Genomic DNA, 23490 nt, shown 5'->3' with positions numbered 1-23490 from the left:
TTTTAACAGTTATTAAAGAAAAGCTTTGTTTCCTCAACTGTTTCACAGCTAGCCAATTCAAGCTCAGGTATGTGGTAGTTTGTTTTAAAGTCTTTCATTAAGTTACTAAGACCTGTAGAATGACATAGAAAACTGAAAAACCAACAGTATTTTAGTGCTGTTTTGGGGAGAAAAAGTTCACTATTTATATTCAGTTTAAATTAATATTGAAGCTAGTGGTAAAACAAGATGATAACTTCAATTTATAAGTGACCAGTTAAGTGTCAAAAGTTCCTGATTTTTAACCTGTTCTAGCTACATTCTACAATTCCATAATTCTTTGCTTGTATTTCAACACTAAGTACCTGTTGGCACCATTCTGTAGATCTGTTACTGCATCCACAACATGTAATAGGAAACTTCATGCAACTTCAGTAATAGTATCTTGAAATAGTCAAATATTACAAACACTTTGTAACATAGAAGTTTAAGTTAGAGGTTTCCAGTGATGCTGTCACACCTCAAAATGGATTCATCAGCCAATCAGAACCACAGCTATTAGCTACTTCATACTTGAAACTTAGCCTGAGAGCAAATAGGTAACCACATGCTTAGCGCATATATGCTCAGCAGTGAAAGAATCTTTCAAGAACTTCTGCTACCATATAGAGCAGTTCTTCACCTACTTTAATCTTCAGGCATGCCCCTATCAAATTTGACATGCAAGATAACATTAAAAGCAACTTGGAAAAGCTAAACAAAACTAAACATGTTTGCTTGCTGACTTGTAACAAATACAGCAAAATAAGCAAGTCTGATTGCTTTTCTTCATTAGATATACAACTTTATTATACCCTGTAATATTTCAGGTCTGAGATACCTGGAAAATAGAATTTACTGAGGGGAATGTATCAAGTTCAACAACTGCAACTGTGTTTTCATTTGTGTTTTTAAATGCATGAATAGAAGTGGAAATTAATACCCTAAGATTCAGTTCCACTGTTTGTAAAATTGTCTCTACACTGCACAGGTAGAAGTTCAGACTTCAGTGGGGCAGCATCTCCCTAGGAAATGTCCAGGATGTGGAGGAATTTATACAGCCTGAAGTGAAGCTCAGTAAGGCCAAACTGACCACATTAAACTAACGCAAACATGCCTACACATGATAATTCTAAACCTCCCAATTATCCTTAAGTAAAATATGCTTGACACTGTAAACCTGTTCTCTAGCACAGCCTGATTTATTCAGTCTTCGTTCCAGGACAACTGCAGTGATTAGGAATTTCATTTTCTTTTTTTAACTAGTGTAAATGTACTAGGACAATATGTAATGTGGACACTTTTACATCAGGAAAAGGTGCCTTAAACCCTCAGAATTTAATCCTGGCAAAAAACGCTGACACAGAAAAGCACTTTGAAAAATAGAGACATGTCATTTTTAAATTAGATGAGAAATTTCATTAATGCTAAAGACTGCCTTCATCTAATCTTGTCCAAGATGATGCAGGAGGTACTTGCTATTCAACAGACTTCACACAATTCTTTTACTTGCATCCTACAATGAATCAGAAATTGTCAGAGTCTTTTGGAGTTAAGTTCTAAGAACTACAACAAAGAAGACACCGAAAATAAGGTTTCAATCATGAAGACTGAAAAGTACTGTCAGTGTGACCCTTTGATTTAACTAGCTTGGTAGGAGTGTATATTGCTCAGCAGTGTAAAGGAAGGGGAGGGAATCTGCAGAGTATCAAGGAACGTGCTAGACCTTTGTTAATAATTGACAACAGGTCTAAAACCAGATGAGGGACTTCTGCTGAGACCATTCTTAATCTCGGATATCATGCCACTGGACATTTCCTTTCAATGGTTTTCATTAATAACAGCTATTGCTGTTATTATTGTTATTACATACCTTCATAATACTTCTGTTCAAAATTGCCTTTATTGCTTACACATCTTATTAGGTTTGTAACATCAGAAACCAGGACACAACTTGTCTTTCTCATACAGATGTAAAACAATAAGAGAATATGCAAATCCAGCCTATAATGCCAAATTCTACACCCACTACATTCAAAAATGAAAATCTGCCTCTTAGAATACAAGAATGGAGCTTCCTAACAAGGAGAGAGCTCCTGATCAGCTTTCTCTACATCCTTTATTGCGTCATATTCTAGCACAACAAGACCACGACTTCTCTTACCTGCTCTTTATTATTACTGTTCAATAGACCAGGTTTCTTTTTCTTTTTTATAGGACTTGTTGATGCATCTTGTGGTGAGTGGCCATTAGAGGAATGTGGAGGGCTGGGAAATTTTCTTTTCTGTGCTGCGCGTTCAGCAGAGCCAGGATCTACAACAGATACAGACAATATGGTTGAAGAGGTCATATTGATGAAAAACATTCCAGCAAGGCTGTGGTTTGTCATTCACACTCCTTCACTGAACAGAATAAAAATTCTCATTGTCTTCCATCCAGTCACTGACAAAACCGGAAGCACAGACTTGCTGAGCAATGCCACTGTTAAGTGAATTCTCGATACAGTAATTTAGATTAACATTACATAATTTTTCTTTTCAGGCCATTCATCTCAAATTCTAGTATCTTTTGAGTATAACACTTTGTTAGTAGTAGCTTAGAAGAGCACTATGCTGTATACACTTTTAACAGCTATGCTTAAGTGATTTAGAAACACAAGCAACAGAAGTTAAAACATGGTTATTATTAAATTATTATTTATTATAAAAACACTCATTATTTACCTCTCATATTTAAATAAAGTTGATAAAATATATCAATAGGAAAAAAATAAATTGTCCTATAGTGTAAAAATAAATATACCACTTCAAATATTTAGTCATTTGCAAGTACCTGCTAAACTGGATTGTAAAAAGATAAAATTAAGACAACACTACCAGTCAAGTAATAACCTTCTGAAAGCAAAATAGAGCAACAAGCACAGTCAACAGAGAGTTAGCAGAGCTCTCACATTCAAGCAAGCAAATTATGAGAGTAATTTAGTAAGTTACAGTTCCCATCTATGACTGGTTACTGTCCCAAGTAACAAAGCTGGCAGAAGGGAGCATGTGCCTGTGTCGCAGCTGCTCTAAGTAATGTAATGTCATCTTAGTGTAAATTCATCACACCAGCAACTTCAGCAGCACCACTGGCTCTGAACTGCATTTTATGAAACATGCACAAAATTCTTTAAAACATTAGAAGGAAACTGAAAGACTGTTCTACCAAATCAACATCTACTACAACAATCATTCATGTCTGCTTTGCTCCTCCAACTATGCTCAAGTATTTTAATTCTTCAAAGGTTTTTAACTCCTTTGTTTATTTGTTTGCTTACTTGGTCACTGGTTTGTGTTCTTATAATATTCAGAAAGAAATATTTACAGCCTTGATAGAGTTAATACACATAAAAAAAAAAACCAAAAAAACTGGCAAACTAATCAGAAATACCCAAGTTAAAAAAAAAAAAAAAAAAAGCATTTGCAGCTTCATTTTCTCAGAACAAAGTTTAAATGATTCCTAATGAATATGGAATGTGCAGCTCTATTACAAAGATCAGGTATGCAATCAGCTGTAACAGGTAATCATAGAACAGTGAAACAATCTTGACAAAATACCAGTGAAAATTCAGAGTTGCTTTAACACATTTAATTTTTCCTCAAGCATGCAACAGAACAAAATGAGAGATAAAAACATAGGGATCAGAAGTCATCAATATCACAGAGAAACAACTGAACCCTCCCCAAAGTCATTCCCGTATCTTCAATCCCATTCTCATGTGCTAATGTATATGTTTTGTGGCTACACACAAAAAAAATGTGGCGCTATATGGTGACTTCTGATTGACCAAAAGCTTGGTAACATGTGTCAAGATAACAACTAAGAAAACTATAAATATGAAAAAGAGATAATAAAAGATAGATGGAAGAGGATATAACCAGAGGAGGGAAGAGAAATATAACAGCAATTGCACATCCTGAGTTTTACTGATCCAGAATAGCTGCGCTAGACTAACACTACATGCAATTTCAGTAACCCCAGGAAAAGTTCTGCCACTGGAGTTCCACAGGCACAGCTCTTTTGGCAGTGCTGCTAAGCAGAAATGGAATGTTAACTCTCAGAGAAATTTCTCTGTTGACGTAAGTTAAAAATTTTGGCAAAACATAGTGAAGCTGCTTTACATAAATTAACAAAAACTTTCTATGTTTTCAGTTTTCTTTCACATCAAGAAGTGTGATTTTTTCTTTCCTTTTCACCCCTCCCCATCCCTTTTATAACTTGAAGGCAGCATTTTGGACCAGTTCTATTCTGACATGCCTATGTCGAGTTAAACTAATACAATATGTCCAAGACCATTATTGTTACTTGACTTGTTTCAATTCAAGCAAATCTGCCTCCCACTCCATTTAGGCCAAAATTCAGATGGATTTGACAACACCAAAAATTGCCAAGTAAGGTATGGCACCTAAACATGTGAAAAAACATGCCTCTTCCCCTCCTTAGGCAATTACAACAATAAAAATCCCAATGCAGGTACAGCTCCACTGACAGACTACCTCGGGTATTTTCCCAGTTTAGATAATTATGCACAGAAGGTGGCAGAAGAACTCCTTTGGCTGGCATATGCTTTGCATATCCCAAGAGAGCTGAGCTAATACAGCTGTCTGGAAGAAACACTGCAGCACCAGTGTCAGCTAAACCAAAACCCACAGCATAACCAAAGCGATCAAACCGAAAACCAGAACAAGCTCTGAATTCTATTGTTTTCATTGAAGTAAACGGATCTTACTCAACATGGGATCTGTTTGCATTCAGAGGGATCAGCAAAACCAGCATCATACCACACTTCTCATCGTTCCATCACATGGCTCAGAAGAGCATGTACAATATAAGTCTTTGTTTCTTTACTATAATACGCAGTTCTCAAAAGAGACTTTCTGTACATTTCTAAAGGCAGTCATAAGTAAACTAATGTTACTGTTAAGGGCTGACTATGCCTTATCTTTGTTTTCCCAGTGCAGAGATAAGCAGAACTGTCCCTCCCAAAACAGCCATTTGAGCAAACAACATCCTTAAAGTACCTGCAAATAAAGCCTTCACCACTGAATTCGCAGACTGTACATATGCAGGCACAGCTTAAACCAGGAGAGTACCATGAAGGTTTTCTGCCCTTTGGCTTCCATTTCTCACTCCCAGGCACAAAACAGCCACCAGTGGAGCACACCAGTTTCCTTTCAGCTCTTTCACCTCAGATTGTGTGGATTGACAAGAAGCTGCCCCTGACACTGCACACTGTGCCTTGGCTCTAAGTGTGAAAAAAGAAAATCAGCTGCAAAGTTCCTCATCACAGGCCTGCCCTCATAATGTGGTGCTTCTCACTTTAAAAGCTGTTTTTTTCCAAAAGCAACTGAGTCAGTGTCAGAAAAAGTGTTAAACTGTTATTAGCTAAACCAGAATTACAATTCAGTCACAGACAAATCCAAACTGCATTTCAACAGAAAGGGTACTGATTCAATACTGATGAAACCAGATGATCACACACATACATGCTTAGCTAAGTGATTTCACAAACTACTTAAAGTAGTGCAGTTTTCTCTCATGATTCAAGCCTGACCATACTGGGGATTTTTAAATAACTAGTGGTGACTCGTAGACAGCATACAAAAACTGACCAGAAATACAGCTTTTTTGCTTCTTCAACTGGCAAGTTATTGAAATGCCAGAGATGTTCCTGGAACAATGTAAGATATAACTGGAAAAATTAAGGAATAAACAGGAAAACAGCAATGCAAAGGCATCTTCTCTCAGATTTACTTGTGCTAGTGGAATAGGCTAATGTCTTTATCACTGAATGTTGCCAACTTACCAATCAAGAGGGACTTTATAATATGAACAACCTTTTAATTCAGTGCATGTAAAGTAAGAATGGTAGCACCTACTTAAATTGCCTGAGTTATAGTTTCCAATTCGAATTAAGACAGAAAATGCTCAAACTGCATTTTGTGTGAATTTCTTTCATCAGCAGTGTCCCATTCAGCACACACTGTCTCTTCTTCCTCCCTGGCTCTTTCAGCTGTGTTAGCAGAGTTTGCATAGCTAAGCTGTGAACCAGATCAAGAAACTGATCCCTGTTAAAATAACCTGTCAGGAGGAAAGTTAATTTTTAACCTGGATCACTTCTCCAATGTAATTTAACTTAATATTCAGTACTTGAACAAAGTGAAACAAACCCAAGAGGAAAGAACAAAAAAGACCAAATTTAAACTATGCAATTACTTGGTGACTAGAACAGTTACTTGGGAGGTGGAGTCCATTTTCTGTTCAGAAAAGGAACAGTGAGAATTTGTGTGATTTCTTCTATGTCAAGCAATTATTTTTATAAAGGTGTTTAACGAGCAAGAATTGTGTCACTTTGGAGAGTATCTCACCATGTCAGATCGGCATCAGCTGGCACATATCCCTGCAACCTCCCTACTCCTACCGTGTACTAAACAAGTCAACCCAATCTGAACTTTTCAAATCGGCATCAATTGATGCACCCACCTTTTCTAACTGAAAAGGCTGAGATCACTTGCACTCAGGAGCACCCAGCACACAGAAGGTTCACTATAAATGAAATGTTCATGAACTAAATGACAGGCATTACTGTAAAATAATAAACATTTCATTGATAAACCAACTGTACTAATTAATCTGCCAAGTAACCTTACTCCACTTATTTCTTAATTTTTGAACATGTGATTTTGCTTTCTTAGCGTTATTCCAGCACAAGTGAAAAAATAGACACCTGAAATAACTTTATTCTCATTAAAAGTTACCTGAGTTTACATCAGCAGGTTATTATTAATTGCTCTGTAATGTTGCCAAGCTTGACATACGCACCTATGAGTGCTCTCACAAACAATCTGTTGGGGAGCAACAAGCTAACCTGAGCTTCACCTAAAGTTTAAAACCTTTGTTTCAGTACACCATCACGTGACTAAAGGATTAGTAAGTACTGTTCCCAGGAGACAGACTAAAGCATACTTAAACCCTAAAGCAACTTAATTTCATACTTTATGTCTATTTCAGAAGTCCAAATTTATGTGATGGTAATGCAGTTTTTAAACAAACTGTGATAGTGACTTAATACAGTTTAGTTTAGAAAAAAAATAAAACCAATCAAAAGTACGTTATCACTGCATATCAGGGATCTTATCTTGCTGCAGCATATGGACCATAGACCACATCTTTCATGATGTATACATTGCCAAGTGCTGCACTGTAAGCATGCAATAACAACTGAGAAGTCTCATTTTTCTCAACGGAAGCAGGTGCCAACTCAGAAAATATGTAAAAGAAAAACGCTGTTTTGCTTGGTTTTCCTACGATACCCAAATGTAATTCTCCCTGAAAACAAGTAACATCAACATGCCTTACTGTAAGAACACAGAATAAACTGCTCAGTAACAAGGACTTGTCAAGTGTCATCTTAACACCTCCTTATACCTTCCTTCCCATATAGGTATTTTTGTTTAATTTAAAACCTTGTTTAAGCTAAATGCTATCAAAGTATCCAGACTAAACCCAAAATGAAAGGGTATGCATATATGTATTTCTAAGCATCTATTACATTAGCATTATTTTCTCTAGCAATAAGGCCTTAATGAGAGCTGAAATCCACATCAAAGTCAAGGTTTCACAGTATCCTTCCATCAATATTGCTTCCCTTTTCCTTTCTCTCGCACTGTTACTTGTTCACCCAGGAAGCAAGATGGACTAGACAACTGATGTGGCCAAAACAAACCATTTCAGAAACAAAAAATGGCCAAAACAAAACATCCATTTCAGCTGCACCAGTATACCACCCTGTCTCAAAGGTGACAAAGGAAAAGGCTGGCAATGTGGCTGACAGGGCTGGCTTCGGTCAGCACATACGGCCCTGGTGTTGCACCCCCAGTGCAGTGGAGAGCAAGCCAACTAAGAAAAACCTGAAGAAGTCGATCTTCCTATGCTCCAAGATTTGCGAATTCAACCTCACAAAAAGGTGAGGCAAACAACAGCCTTCCTCAAAAGTGTGGAAATTGCAGGATAAAAGCTTTTTACTGTCAGCAAAGAATTACCCTTTTTTTTTTTTTTTTGAGCTGGCATTGAAGGGAAGAAAAGTTTTGTATTTCAAAATTAAGCACAGAATAGAAAAAAATCTTTAGCTTAAGTACATCAACTTTCCTGTACTTCCTTAAAGCATATTATTTATTCAAATTCTGTACCTAATTTTCTTATATTTTGAACACATGTTCTATGAAAAATGATCTGTTATAAAGTGATAATATCTATTCCTTGTAGAACAGAACTTTTCTGTTCTTGAAACTTTCAGAAAGTGAGAAGAGGGAAACTCACAAACATGTTTGTTTAAACAGCTTTTCAGCATGAGTTATGGCAAATGTGGTAAAAATAGCAGTTATTTTTGTTTTCCAGAAGCCAGAAACAGCAATGCATTTTTTAGTGAAAGCATTATTTTAGTCTTCCAGGAGCAGTACTAGATATTAGTAAACTGAGACTTAGTCACACCCATAAAGCTTTTCTGTGATGTGAGTACGGTTTTGACATCTCAATGCAAGTTGGTCAGATATGCAAAATTCTAAGTAATGTTTCCAATTAGATACCTATCAATTGTTTTCTGTAAGTTACACTCTTGTTACTTAAACAGAGCCAGCCCAAGGCTACTTCTGCTAGACTACTACAGCTAGGCTGGCTTAAAAAAGAAGGCAACACGAGGGAAGGTGCAAGGATTCAAAGGTGACAGAAGGCTGCTTAAGCTGCCATTACCCCATAGAAATGTGTAGCTTTGCCTCTAGAAGCAACAAGAACAAAACCAGAAAATCGACTTCCACCCAGACTCTCAATTCTCTCTTCTTTCCTCTTCCTCAAAAGCTCTGTATGTAATTATTTAAATGGCATGGAGGGAAGTCAATGGAGAATTCTGAGAGAAAAAGCAGCAACAGTAACTCCATTGTCTGCATCATTACAGTCCAATTTGACAGAACATGCTTCAATTAATAATTTATATGGATTCCAGAACTGTGAAGTCTCCCAGTTATATTATTGCCCTGAGTGGTTGCTAATGGATTTATGATTTTTCAAATCCATTACCTTTAATACTATAGCAAGTTTAATTATCTTCAAAACACTTAACAAAATCATGGATAAATCTGTTAGAATTTATACTCAACTCTTATGCCAGAATTCTGAAACATGATGCTGCTGCGATCAACCACTAAAGCCCTGTTTACATTCCAGAACCTTCAACTGATGCAATTAACCCAATCCAGACACTTAATGTAATAAATAACAGAGGTTAGCCCTGGTTGTGTAAATCCTGATGAACTCCTACTACACTATGATTTTATAGAAGTACACAAAGGCACTGTTACTTGTTTCTTCATTGTAAGACTTTGGAAGATAAAGAATCACTTCCCATCATTTTACAATATAAGAGATATAATCTGTTTGAGTCTGGCTGCAGGGGGACTTGCTGCCTCAAGGCACTTCTGAAGACACCCTGTTGATTACAAGTAAAAAGGGCTCTGCACTGCAGATGAAAGCCTGGGGCTTCACTACTGTTCGCTGGAAGGTTCTCAAATTACATTTCACATTGGAGCGAGATCTCATCTCTATGTGATTACATACTTGGTATCACTGCAAAGAATGTTGATGCACAATGTACTTTTATGAAACTGTTACAAAATACATAAGGTATTCTGGAAATTCCATTTTGCATTTATGTTCATAATATTCCAACTTTTTACCACTGACAGAAGCCCTTAAGCTCAAAGCCTTCAACACAAACCTGCAGCAATGTAAAAGTTGTAAAAGTCAGAATTCTCACCATTAAACAGTAGTGTCTCAGTGTATAATTTTATGACAACCTAGACCATCCAAGGACTAGCTGTCACTGATGAGGGCAAGTCTGCTGCTAGAAATGACATCTGTCTATCGCCCTAGTAATCTGGTTCAGGGAGATAAGCAGTAGAAAACTAATTTTATATCCAAGTCCTGAACTGACTCAGAGGAGGACTGGCTAAGAGCCAGCATAGATGTAAAGGCAGTAAAAGGGGTGTATGACTGATAATGGGAAGAAGAGAGTTCCTTCTGACCAGTCACTAAACAGGCAAGGGTTACAGTACCAGCTGAAATACATGAAACCTAAATAGAAGCCCATCTGCCACCACAGCTAACTACTGTCAGCAGCTAAGTAAGATAAACCAGCAGAAAAACTAACGTGAGAAAATAAAAAATAAAAAAAAATTAAAAAGATATTCCAGGTTAATGGAATGAAAACATCAGTTTTTCTCCAAAGAGAACAAGCGCAAATGAACAGAGAATTGCACCACACAATTAGGTTTGTTCTGCTGCTCTGGAACCACAACCTGGAAATATTCAGAAAATCCTCCAGAAAGCCTTGCAAGCCCCATCTTGAAATGTTTAATAAACAAGGTTAAAAAGCAGGCCATAGGGCTGGAACAGAAAATGTAACAAGATGTTTAGTGTATCTCATGCAAAGGACAAAATATCATCTAATCCATGGCCTTTCTCCTTAGCTAAACAGCAATCTTCTGTTGATTTCATTTTATGGTTTTGGACTTTTTGTAGACTCTTTAAGCTGCCATTTCCCACTTCCAGTTCTTAGATACCTTATGCCTTCTTGTTCTGATCAAGAGGGAAGTATATTTTAAAATCTTGTCTTTAGTAAAGCTTCACATGCACAGTTTATAAGCAGATCTGCTACAGTAATGCTACTGCTCTTCTTTTTTGCACCTCACCAGAATTTAATCCCCACAACCTTTTGCAGGCAGGAACCTGCGTGTAATAGTAGGATTAATCAGCTCATGATTCAGGCAAAAACTAATATTACAAAACTGATTAATTTTGTGCCAGGTCAGCTGCTTGATCTAGCTTACTGTGTAACAGCATAAGCATCAGTGGCAGCCTGAGAAGGGTAGAAAAATGCAGCTGAAGATGGGCATGTAGAGCTGCACAACTCTGACCACAGCTATTGTCTCACTCTTACATATCACAATGTAAAGCATAAGCAAGAAGTCCCAGCTCAGTTTTAAGCTCTACAGCCTAACACTTACAAACAAAGCTCTATACTTCCTGCACCCAACCGGCATATTCCTGCCCTCTCTCTTAAACCAGTTCTGGCATGCTACCAAGCCATTTCAGAACCCTAAGCTAGTAGAAAACTATCAATGTTTTATGGCTCAGTTAGTTTCCTGCCAGCTTAGGTATGGAAGGAAGTGGATAAAACTGCTGCACCGAGCAGTTGGACCAGCTTAGGCCGCTTTGAAACCACCACCTTACTTCAATCAATCCAAAGGCTATGTTAACACCCTTGTTACAGGTTAAACAATGCATTTTTCAGTTTAGCTTAAACTCAACTGGAATTGATTTATTGCAATTAAATTTAAACTGCTTATAACAAAACAAGAGTGCTCATTAAGAGATCCGTACCAGCCAATTTTTTTTTCTACAGCAACTCCCCTTCCTACAACCTTCTCTAGACCTGGCCTCACACCAGCTGTAGAAATTGTAGCAGAGCAAGTTAGGTTACAAAGTTGCAGCATATTAGCTTCTCCAGGCTGAGTGTGAAGTTATACAATATCACTGATTGATCTCCTGCACAAGCTTCTCAGGCCGTCAAAAAACCCAAACAAACCAAGAACAGCTGCATGTTTCCCTTAAGGGTCTGCCTATGTAAGTTTAACTTCCTCATCTACACCCTTTCTAAAACACACTAAGCAATATTAATGTTACAAGTGGAAACATGGGTACCAATATCCCACCAGTTTAGAAACTTCTGCCTTAACACAGAGTGTAACAGTTTTAAGATTCTGGCAACTTCTCTACTGTGGAAGCACTGGACTGAGTTGAGAAACCTGCCTCAATCCACGTAACAGGAGCCCAGAAAGACTCATTTTGGCAAGCCTCTAACATGGCCAGCTCTTGGCAGATGACACTGATGATACTTTGACTTTCTATACAAAACTATATATTCAACTCTTACAGTTCTACCACCAATTCATAGATCAGGCTGGAAATACAACATAGCAAAATGGTTTGCAGTCAGAACAGCGAGCTAATCTATCTCATTAAAAACCAAAGGAATGCAGATGATGTGTGCCACACTTACAAGACAATTACATCTGCACATTCAGAGTTAACTAGACTTCTGACCCCTGCAGTAGAAATGTGAAGAGTCAGTGAGTATGTGCCAGAATTTAAAAAGGATGGCAAAAACCATTGCTGCCATTTTACAGAAAGGGCTTCCAGGTAAACTGAGCTTGTGCAAAGTCAGCTGCAAGTACAAAAGGAGATGGACGGGCAGCTGGCGGTCAGTTACAAGGAACTGAGGTAAAAAATAATTATATGCAAGTATTCTGATTGAAGGGCATTTCTGCGCCCCCACTCCAAACAACAGTGGGAATACTTACACTGATATGGATTGTTACATGCTTGGCTTTCTTTATATTGAGAGATAACATCATTTGCCTGTAGTAACTCACAGGGAAAACTCCAGAAATGAGGACAGAAATCATCAGTCACCTGCAATTCCACCACCAATTTTAATTCATGGCAGGAACACATATGTAAATATCCATGAAATACACACTACTCAGAGGACCAGTTTTTGTGGAAACAGAGATGGTACCATCCTTTATTCAAGAAAATTAGGATTCATTACTGTAAGCACTACTACCTTATTACTACCACCACTAATGTTTTCTCCTATACTGCAAAGGAAGTGGCGAGGAAGCCATGATAACTGAGATGATACAAGACACTGATGCTTTTTCATAATTTAACCTGTTATTCATAAACCAGAAATAACAATGGAGTGTGCATAGGCAAGAGGTTTGAAATAGAATGAAAACCAAGTAATACATACAATACATACAACAGTATGTTATAAAAGTACAACAAGTCTTGAGTTCACTGAAGAGCAGCTTCATGGTAGATCAGTTTCACTATCCTGGTTTACAAATATTTGTATATTGTAGAGCACAGATGAAATATTCCTTCTTACCTTTGGATCGAGTGGAGATATCCATCCCCTCCACCACCTCCTGCTCTGCCTTTATTTCCTCTTCAGCCAAGCTGCAGGATTCAAAAAGGTGAATTAGAATAGTTATAGACTGCATTATTCCGTGTCTAACTTCAGGTTTAGACACTGTCAAACACAACTATATCACAAATTTCTAAAGAATTGAAAGGCCTGCTGTTTGCAAGAGTATGCATTGGCCAAAACATGTAGAGAAACAATCCAGGTGTATATTGTATGCTGCATGATGCCAATTACAAAGGTAACATTTTCATAGTAACAACAGTCTTGCAACAGGTAGTGAAGATTATGTCACTGGATGTATAAACTATACGTGACAAATAGGAATTCTGTTCCTTATAGCTCCTAATCTGAGGCTTCTATAAATTGTATGGACAGATGCCTGCTAACATCTAAACCCTCATCAGCATCAGTGAACAGATTAGCTGAACTAACAGATTTAGTGACACAAAACAATTAGCAAAATTAGAAGGTAAAAGGCAATTTTAAAAACTATTAAATAATTTCAAGGAACCCAAGCCATTCTCAAATTCTGTGATTTTGAAACTAGACTATGTAACAGAAAACTGAATATCTGTAATTTATTAGCAATATAATTCCACCACTTATTGACTATAATAAAGAGTAAACAGAACAGAGTTATTGCTATTATTCAACCATTCAATCTTACATAGACAGTTGTAATTTACTCTAGGCAGGATTAAATGATTTCGCAGATGACAAACTATACCTGACTTCCTGATGTTCTACTTTCTTACAGTGATGCCATTCAAGAAAATAACTCAATGAATTTGCCTAGTTAAGTGAGTTTGGGGAAGGAAGGTGGAAAGGAGAGGAAAAAAGAACTAGACTGAATATTGAATTATACACCAGTTTTGGAGACCCGACTATTGTGGATGAAAGATAAAAGAAAACATTCGATGTTGAAGCAAGCCCGAATTCAAAATGACAGACAAATGAGGTTATAGTGCCTGAAGCAGGTATGACCATTGTCCATTAATACCACCAGACACAACAGCCACACGTGATGTAGATCTTTTCCTCTGTAATAACAATCTACTGTCTAGTCTGTTAATGTAAGCTGCTGCTGATACCAAGTTACATTGATATGGCAGACTGTGAATTACCATTGGTATGGAGTGGACTGAAATCCTGTTCAGCCATCCCAGCCCTGGGGACAGCTATTTGTACCACAGAGGATAAAAGGCCAGTTAAGAGACCTTTGCTTTAGCCACTGTGGCTAAATCTGCTCGAGACAGCTAATCAGAGCTCAGAAACAACACTGAGGACTTGACTATGCTTATACCAGAGAAACTCTTCAGCCTGACAAACAGTTTATATTAGGAGTTTTGTTTCTGGTATAAGTGAAAACAGCTTCCCAAATAAAGTAAAACCTGCCAGCAGGACTTTTGAGTCTGGTATTTGCCAAAACTACTTTTAATCAACTATCAGCTACTAGCAGGTTGGGTTGCAATTATTTTCACAGTTCTAAACAGGACAGTTATGTCAGCAAAAATTTTAAATACAAATTAACTGAGCTCAGTGTATGGAAGACCCAAAGCTGAGAAGATCCATGAACTCCAGAAATTATCATTCTTTACTTGTCATTTGTATATGGCAATAATTTATAAATTAAGCATTTTAAAGTCATAAAACAGCGAAGAGAAGCTCTATTCTACCAGCAGCCAAACTCCCAGCTCGTGGACTGTGCTGCTGCTTTCAGCAGCAAGGAAGGGCACCCATGTGACCAGAATTATGGTAAATGTGTAGCACAGTTGACCGTAGCACAATGCTTCTCAGGTTTATTTTGCATGGGCAGATTAAATGCATAACATAGTTGACCATACTACAATGTTCACCAATTTACTACGCATGGGCAGATCAATTATACTGCACATTTCTTACACCCTTTCTCAGAGGGCCTCCAGCAAAGAGGAGCTGGCAGTGCGCTCCAGACACCAAAACATTTCACACACCACTTGCCTCTGCCCATTCTCTTTCCTTAAGCAATGGGAAGGGTTGGGCTCACAGGATGGGTTCATTGTTCTCTTCCAATGTTGCATTATTTTTTTCTCCCCCCCTCCCCTTATAAAATCCTATTTTAGTATCACCAAACTGTAACAAAAAGAGCATATTTTTAAAAACATTATTTATATATGATTAACGCACAGAAGTAAATATATAATAATACCCACTAATTCTGTCAAGAGTAAAGTAGTTTGGCAGTACACATTACCTGCTTTTAAAAGATAGATCCAGTTTCAGCCACAGACTATGACATACAAGTCTTTATGAGACTCAGGCTAAAGTCTTATGATCATTTTACACAGGTTGCTACTAAAAGGAATGGTTTCCCCAATCCCTAACTTCATGTTCAAGAAATCGTGTTCATTTTAAGTGAATCAGTTCTGTGATACAGTTTCCTGTGCAGCTGGATGTGCAGAAAAGAGGAAATGGGAATATAACACATGTGGGGAAGGGGTAAAAGGGGTAACATCCTTCCACCAGCAGCTCACATTTAAGTTACATTAAAGCAACTGTTAACATTCCAGACTCATCCAAAGCAACCAGGCACATTTTGTTCAAATCACAACCTCGGGGGAACATGACACAGCAAGAAAGATACGCTAGAAGCTACAAGTCAGTATTAAAAGACAGCGTTGTGCATGAATCCTGGCTAAGAAGTGGGTGTGACAGCTCAATACAGCAACACCATAGCGGGAAACTGCTCCTACATCCTGACCAAAGTAGCAGGGGAAGTTGCAAAGCTAACCAAAGATGCTTTGCACTGGTGGGCCCAAACCTATTAGTCTGGTGTCAAAGGTCAGGGCTCCTACACATTGGTTACAGTAGATGAGGTTTCTTCAGCTCTAAATCTGTCTTTTCTCATCTAATGAGCTTAATTTAGGAAATTCAGCCAGTTTCCTCTACCACCTCTTTAAGTGTTCTTTCAGTAGATCTATAGAGACAAGAAGAACATTCTTCACTTCATATGCAGTTCCAAGACGAACAAAGTGCCTTGACTTGACACATCTCTCACAGATCACACAAAGATACCTGGAAACAACTTCAACAAATATTTGAAGCATAAATGATCAGTCAAAAAAATTGCATTCACTTGCATTCATTTTTCTAAGCAATGGAGGTGCACATACCCATACACACACATGCACACTACACGTCACCCACAGCTAAAATAAAAATTCAGCAATTATCTGCTATACCATGAAAATTGAGCTGTAGAGAACCAGATTGCATGTCCATATTCTCTTATAATTAATCTTGTTCCATCTTTTCAGGGCACAAGCATTCAAGTACTCAAGAAAATCACTGATATTGTTCTTGATTAAAAAAAAAAAACCTAAAGGGGGGAACAGTTAAGTAAGTGTATCAGACAGAGCTATTAAAAAAATACTTGAAATTCACAGCTCTCCAGAAGCATCTCCCATTGTTTTATTTGCTGTAATGTATTATGACTTGCACAACTCGGCATTGTTTGAATGGTGGTAGTGATGATTGTAGTGGTAATCTTTAAGACTTAAGTTTTTAAATACATGCTAGCAATTCACAGCAAGTTTACAGTAACTTTTCTGAAGCTGACATCTTTTCACCTTTGCACCTTTCATCAATATAAGCAATATTCTTTACAAAACACAGACTTCCAAATGCAGAAATTTCATTACCAAAAGATTTCCAATTAAATAATTCAGGAAAAACAGGTCCTTAATTACAGGTACCCTACTATTACCCAGAACAAAATAAAGACAAAATTAAAACCAGCAGCCAAATAACTATAAACAAGCATCTAGTTCTACGGAAACAGTAACTGTGATCGACTAGACTGTTTTAGAGAGTTTTATTTTGAGAATTCATTTCTGCAGGGCTTGGTGCTGTTATTTCAGATAGCATACATTACTATCATGCATGTGTACTATGAATGTGATGCTCTGGGGCTGCAGATCAGAAATGATACTGGTATATACTCAATTAAGTACCTAGATGAATACAATAAACACCTTATGTCACTCTGAAAGCCACTCTTATTTCTTCATTAAGGTGAATCAACACAGAAGAATATTTTAAGAACACAACTGAAATCTAAGCTTTGCCAGGTTCACCGTCAATTGACCAGAACACCAATTCATCATTTCAAACTTCCCTGCTCATATTGACAAAATTTAAAAGCTGATTTGTTTCATACAAATTAGTTTAGCATGTCTGAATGAAGGGAGAAGGGGTGGAGGTTATCCCTTTGGGGATAGTTGGGGACAGAAGGGAAACAAAAAAAATGGATTGCAAACATACAAAATTTATTGACTTAGGTATAAATGCAAGAACTCGGCTGCCTAACTTTTAAATATGTTCTCTATTAGACTGAGGAGAGGGTGAGGTTTTTTAAATTCAGTTTTTCTAATATAAACCCAGTAAATAAATACTGACTTTTCTGTTTAGGAAAATTCTCCCTGTTCCAGTAGTAGTACTTCCTTAAAAAAACCTACATATACAGAAATATATAAAGCTGTTCTAAACTATATTAACTACAAAGAGCAATTAAAAGTTGCAGATGAACTACTGCACCTTGACATTTAACCAAGGAAAAACTGACAGATATGGAAAACCACTCGAAACAGCTAATGCCCACACACACAATCTAGATCTACATTAGGGAACAAATACATTAGTTTAAAATAAAAACCTATATATATTTATGGAATTCATTTTTCCTTTTAATTAACAGAAATACAAAAAGAACCCCACTGATTTAAGACTACAAGCACTAAAACTGAATTTCATCCTTAATTCCTACCTCTCCTATATCACATTTGTGAGTAGCAATTCTAAGTAATTATTTCAAAAAACTGCATTCAATAAAAATAAAAAAAAAATTTGCATGCCATTGCTGAATAAATAGCAGCTTTGTATAAGCACTCACCTATAACAGTCTCTTACTCATCGGTAGCTATGCTATTTATGCAGGATTCTTAAAATGGCGTCTGACAGCACTGCACTGCCTCATTCCTGTACTGTAGCTAAAATGGTAGCAGTTTATTCAATATCAGTTATCTCTTGTTTAAACAGCAGTGCTATATTTGAAGCAAGCATCCAAACATCAGAAATGGTAAAGTGTGACAAAAGGACACCTGACATCCAAATGTTTAACTAAAAAGGCACAAGACAGGGGGTTTTGTGAAGTCACAGGTTACTAAGGAAATCACTTAATTTTAGATTCATTCTCCAGTTTGAGCACCTCATATTTTACATTTCCTTTTGCAGAATTCCCTGCAAAAGGCTCAATTTATATTAAGCAATTAACATTGCTTAATACAAATGCTTGTTCAGATATCTACATACTGTATTGTTTAAGCTAGTTACCTTTGATAACAGGCAAAGTAAATATGTATTTTTTTAAAGCAAAGAGCATTTAGGGTCTTTTTAAAACCTTATTCTTTTTCAGTGAGCATCCAAAATAACTCCACAAAAGAGAAAAGGGAGTGAGTGAGGGAGATCCTCGGTGTCATACAGTCTTCCTTAAGAGTACAAGCTATAGAGCTGAGGCCCAAGCAAGGCATCCAGAATAGCTATAGGTTTCAGATGATAAAAACATAATTTGAGAACAATCATGTTTGAAAGTAAAGGTTTATAGTGGCTAAATTAAGAATGTTCACATCCTGCTGCAGAATGGTTTCTATCTCACAGTATTGAAACACATGCTATGACAACTGGCAATAAAGGGTTAACATAAGAATGACAGACAACTTCTACCAAATAAATAAAACTAAAACTCGATTCCAGTGTAGCTGTTTCTAAATTGAACTTTAACCCATGAATACAAGATGTGTATTAAGAAATATATTTAAAATCATTTCTAAATACAATTTAAAGGGCTAAACTGATGGCCTACTACAACAGTCCTCAGTTTCTGGTTTGCAGACCCCTCAAAGACTGTACTAAGAGGTTTACAGAATCTAAGTAAATCAAACCTAGTCAATCAGTCGCAAATTCACTGTAATGGGATTCACGTGGCCATGGGAAAAATATTAGAGATCTACAAAAAATAAAATTTGAAAATAGCTGTCTGTTCCATTCTACATGGACAAAGGTTATGTTCAATGCTCAAATTCCAAGATATTTAGGAGATTCAAATTAATACCCTGAATCCCACACAGAGAAGAGGAGGGAGAGCTTTTACTGAGATTTATCACCCTTTAACCAATTATGTTGGAATGGCACCATTACTATGGAAAACTGACCATGACCAACTTCTCAGCTACTGAATCCACATGTCCAGTACACTTGAAAACAAAGCAAAAAGGAAAAAAGACAAATGAAAAAGATAAAACAACAGCCAAGCAAAAGTGATATCACAAAATGGAGGACAGCTCAGGAAAACGAGCCAATCAAAGTTTGAGGACACTGATACAAAAGGCTAAGTCTGCAATGTAATCTACCTTATTCATGATTTTTGAGACGAAGTTTCTTTTATTACATGCTTCTTTAGTAGCTATGTAGGTTTTCTGCAACATTTCAATACTCCTGCCTGATGCAAGGGAGGGAAATGTCACATTTGGAGTGGTTTATGCTCTGCATTTTTTTCATTCTCAGTATGTTAAGTAGTGTTATTTGTTTAAAGAAATCACTCAGTTTTTTCCCTAGCACTATTTAGCTTCCAACTAAAACAGTTTGCCTGCAAAGAATGAAAGAGGCATGTAGCTTTTAAAAAGCTACTGTTTTCATCATAATTTATAATCCAAAGCACTCCTTTGTTTTCCCCCCACTGCATTCTTTGTCCAGCTAATTACAAAAGTAACTGAATGTTGGCACTAAATAATGGCTAATCATATTCATCCTGGGCAATTCAAATTACTCTTTAGCAGCCAGAAAACTTAAAGTGCAATTATACGATTAACTACTAGTTACATTAGAATAATGGCCATTTGCTACAAGCTGAATAAACCTCAGCTACATTGCTTCATAGATGTCCTGACTAACTGTGATATTAACAAGATCCAGTCCTGTAACATCTTGGGTAGAAAGAATACGTGCTTTTTCCCCGCATCTATCACTTAAACAAAACCCCACATTCCATCTGTCCTGAACAGTAGAAGAAAAACCAGCACCAAGTGCTTCTTATTATGCAATCTATGAAAGTGAGTGATAACATCATACCTTGACAAAGCACCAAAAATATATGAAATTCTTCAGCTTGGCTGAATTTGCTTTACTTAGATGGAACAAAGATGGTAGAAATTTCCAGAAGGCCTTTCTCAGTCTTGCCACTGCAATTGTCAATCTTTAACCTACCCTCTGCTTCTATTGGCTCCAGTACTCCATGGAGCAGCGCGATTGGGCTGATCTGTAAAACAACACTGCTGTCTCTACCTTGCCTCAGACATCTTGCTGCAATGCAGACATTTATTTTTTGTGAACTATAAAAGAATTATATTTGAGTGATTAAAAATAGTGAACTTTAACAGACTCATGATGCTATGTTTCATTACATGCACAAGGACAGCTTATACAAATATGCTTCACTGTCAGCAGTGTGTCTGGAGGTGCAGATTTGAAACAGATCCTAGTTTAACAAAACCTGTGGGAGCCATTTTAATACAAGCTTTCTGATTGCAGATCACTTACTCCTGCTTCCTCATATTAAACCAATATTATGTTGTGCACTATTTAAGACTGAAAGTAAACTGCTGATGTGTATAAACTGATGATAGGAAAATTATGTCCAAATGTAATTTCTGTTTTAGCAGCTGAAGAACAAAAAAAAAAAAAAAGAATAACTTCTTAGCTGTGTTAGCACTTCTTTGTATACTGAAAAAAAAAGCATTAAAATTGCATTTAAAAAATGCTATCACATGAAACTCAATCATAAACCCAGAAGTGCTTCAGGTTGCAAAGTGAACTAGACATTCTTATAATCTAATGGGGGGGGGAGGGGGGAAGGGGGGGTAAGGGAGGGAGCTGTTAAGCAAAGCAAAGTGAGGTATTCAAAGATACTCATATTGGCAAACAAGTAACCAGAGGTAAATTGCTACCTTATAGAACGTTATCAAATACATGGCAACCCTCTATAAGAGTCAGCGTGTAACTGTATCTCCGTGCAGTCATTTGCAAAGCTAGCTTAGCTCCAAGTTCTTTCCTAAAATTGTGAATGTATGTGAACTGCTAAAACAAGTGCAAAAATGGCATTAAAAACATGAAAGATCATCCCTCCTCTGCTTTTGTAACAATACTGGGGATTACTGAAAAACAGCTTGTTAAAACAAGCATTCAAGTGCTACAAATAAAATCTTAATAAAGGGCACAAACTGCCCTAAACTAGGTATATATCAAGCAAGTCTGTCTGAGATTATACTTTGTATAGTATCAGAAGCATATGCTCATTAAGCATTATCTACTTTACTTCATAAGGTCACTTCATTGCTGAGTACTAGCACTTTCATCACACCTCAAAAGCCTAAGGAACAACGAAAATGCGTTCTGCCCTGCAAACATGGTAATTAATGATCTATGAACAAACAGTAAGGAGAGCATTTTTCACTGGCCTTAGATAAACAGGAAGTATAAGCTTCAAAATTTACAGGCAAATTATCAAAAATACAGTGCATGCAAACTGGAACAGTTTACATGTCCAAGTCGCTTAAAATGGACGCTAAGCGAATCTGGTATTTTGCATGACTAACATTACTTCATCTAGTGGTCTAACTGACCCAGGAAAAACAAAATGTTTGGAAAACTATTAAAAATGGTCAGAAAGTAGCATGCTGCTTACTTACCAACTGTTCAAGCACCCATCTCAATTTTCCAGTTAAGAAGATACAACAGGCTGGCAGATTTGGGAATTGATCAAAAAGGATTTTCTTGAAATAATTACGTAGCATTAAACCAAAAGTTAAAAAAAAAAAAAAAAAAAGGAAAAAAAACCAAGAACGAACAACATGTACTACTGTCATGAACCACACATGATTTTATATCCTCTGGACTCCACAACACAGAACTGTGGCTGACACAGTGTAAAACAAAAAGGCACAGATAAAAGGTACATTAGTTTATTTGAACTATGTAAAAGAAAGCTAACAGTTCAAAAACATTTTTCATAAAGAATCAGATTTGTAAACAGATATACTGCTGCATTTTATTGAGCAGCAACCCATTTCCAAAACCTGCAGCATAAAAACTCCCTTTTAAAGGAACAAAATATTAACCATACATTGTCCCTCAGAAAGAGAAACACGTTGTATTAATTACTCCTGCAAGAAAAAAGGTTCAATAATCATTTTAAATTAAGATAAGCTGCATAAAAAACATGATGCAACAGCACACCACCACCTAGGCCCAATATCTACAATCTGCCATTAGCATTTTTTGCTGATGTCTAGGTTTTTAAAAATCCCATATTTTTTCAGAGATAACTTATCTTAGCTATTCCATTCACTGTTTAGAAAGGTAAACTTGCCTGTTCTTCTGTCTGCCATTATCCCTGCTTGACTCCCTGTAGGGCAGTTAAATGCATCTGCTCCCTAGCTTCCATTTTCTCTTCAGCAGGCATGTGACACAACAGACAATAGTGCTGGCAAACTGCTCAGAGAGAGAAAGCTTCTTTGGAATACCAGGATCTTGATAAACTCTAAAAACACCATCCTCCTGTGAAGAAGTAGGTATGCCAAGGTTTTGCCAGTCTGCAAAATAAAGCTGTGGCTAATGGCTACTAACCATGTGACCCAAGAAAGCAAATTTAAACAGTTCCAACTTAATAAAGTGCTGTGGTGTGAGTTTTGCACAACAAATCACAGAGAATCACACTCTCAACCCACAACTCATAGGTCTTAGAGAAAAAAAAATGTAAAAAGTAAGGCTTACCTCTGTGGATGCATTGTTAACACAGTGTTATGTCAATACTTATAAAACATGGAGGACAGGCTCTCAGTACTCAGGCAGAAAGGGCTTGGCACTTAAGCTTGATGATCTGTCTTCCTAATAAAAGCTAATCCCGGATTGGCTGCTTTGGTAAATCTGAATGTAAAGCTTCAGGGGATTGGCTGAAACACTTCCTGAGCGATTATCTTTGTGCAGCTCTGGCAAGCAGGAGCCATCCTGTGCGTAGAGAAGACAGGCTAAGCTAGGCCCGTTTCAGCAAAAGAAACTTGAAAAGAAACCCCAAATGTGCCCTCCCCGCACAAAACACACAGATTTTCAAGCAGAGGGAAGCGATCGCGAGCAGCCTGTCTGAGCAAACGTGCCTCAACGTGCCGCTTACTGAAGGCATTTGGATATTTTAAACCTGAGGGAGGAAGAGTTCACCCAGGTCACAACGGCTGTTCTTTCTAAACAAAAAGTTAAATTCACTTTGCTGGTGTTCTGCACGGAGAAAGCAAGGCCACAGA

At 37.2% G+C, this 23490-nt stretch overlaps 1 protein-coding gene across 10 annotated transcripts in view; it reads right to left on the bottom strand.

The window, feature by feature from the left end:
* ZMYND8 (zinc finger MYND-type containing 8) overlaps positions 1-23134 on the bottom strand; it is a 49922-nt gene extending 26788 nt beyond the window's left edge. For 6 of the 10 annotated variants that reach the window (XR_009728768.1, XM_061375391.1, XM_061375399.1 and 3 more), the window contains exons 1-3: positions 22967-23134; positions 13064-13134; positions 2183-2331 (exon numbers count right to left, since the gene is read on the bottom strand). Coding sequence is in view for 9 of the 10 variants with exons in the window: in XM_061375391.1 (XP_061231375.1) it covers positions 2183-2331; positions 13064-13134; positions 22967-22980 (234 nt within the window). In the remaining variant the exon portion in view is untranslated. Of the gene's footprint in view, positions 1-2182; positions 2332-13063; positions 13135-18032; positions 18450-20266; positions 20876-21882; positions 21933-22562; positions 22695-22966 lie in introns of those variants that run through there. The other 4 variants (XM_061375393.1, XM_061375395.1, XM_061375396.1 and 1 more) reach the window with 4 other exon arrangements.
* Between the last annotated feature and the right edge of the window lie 356 nt (positions 23135-23490).

Source organism: Neopsephotus bourkii, unplaced genomic scaffold (genome assembly GCF_033783945.1).
Source record: "Neopsephotus bourkii isolate Nb327-2 ecotype Australia unplaced genomic scaffold, CSIRO-AGI_Nbou_v1 NB_1663, whole genome shotgun sequence".
Lineage (NCBI taxonomy): Eukaryota > Metazoa > Chordata > Aves > Psittaciformes > Psittacidae > Neopsephotus > Neopsephotus bourkii.
The sequence above is the reverse complement of the archived record's forward strand: the minus strand, read 5'-3'. Positions and strand labels throughout refer to the sequence as shown.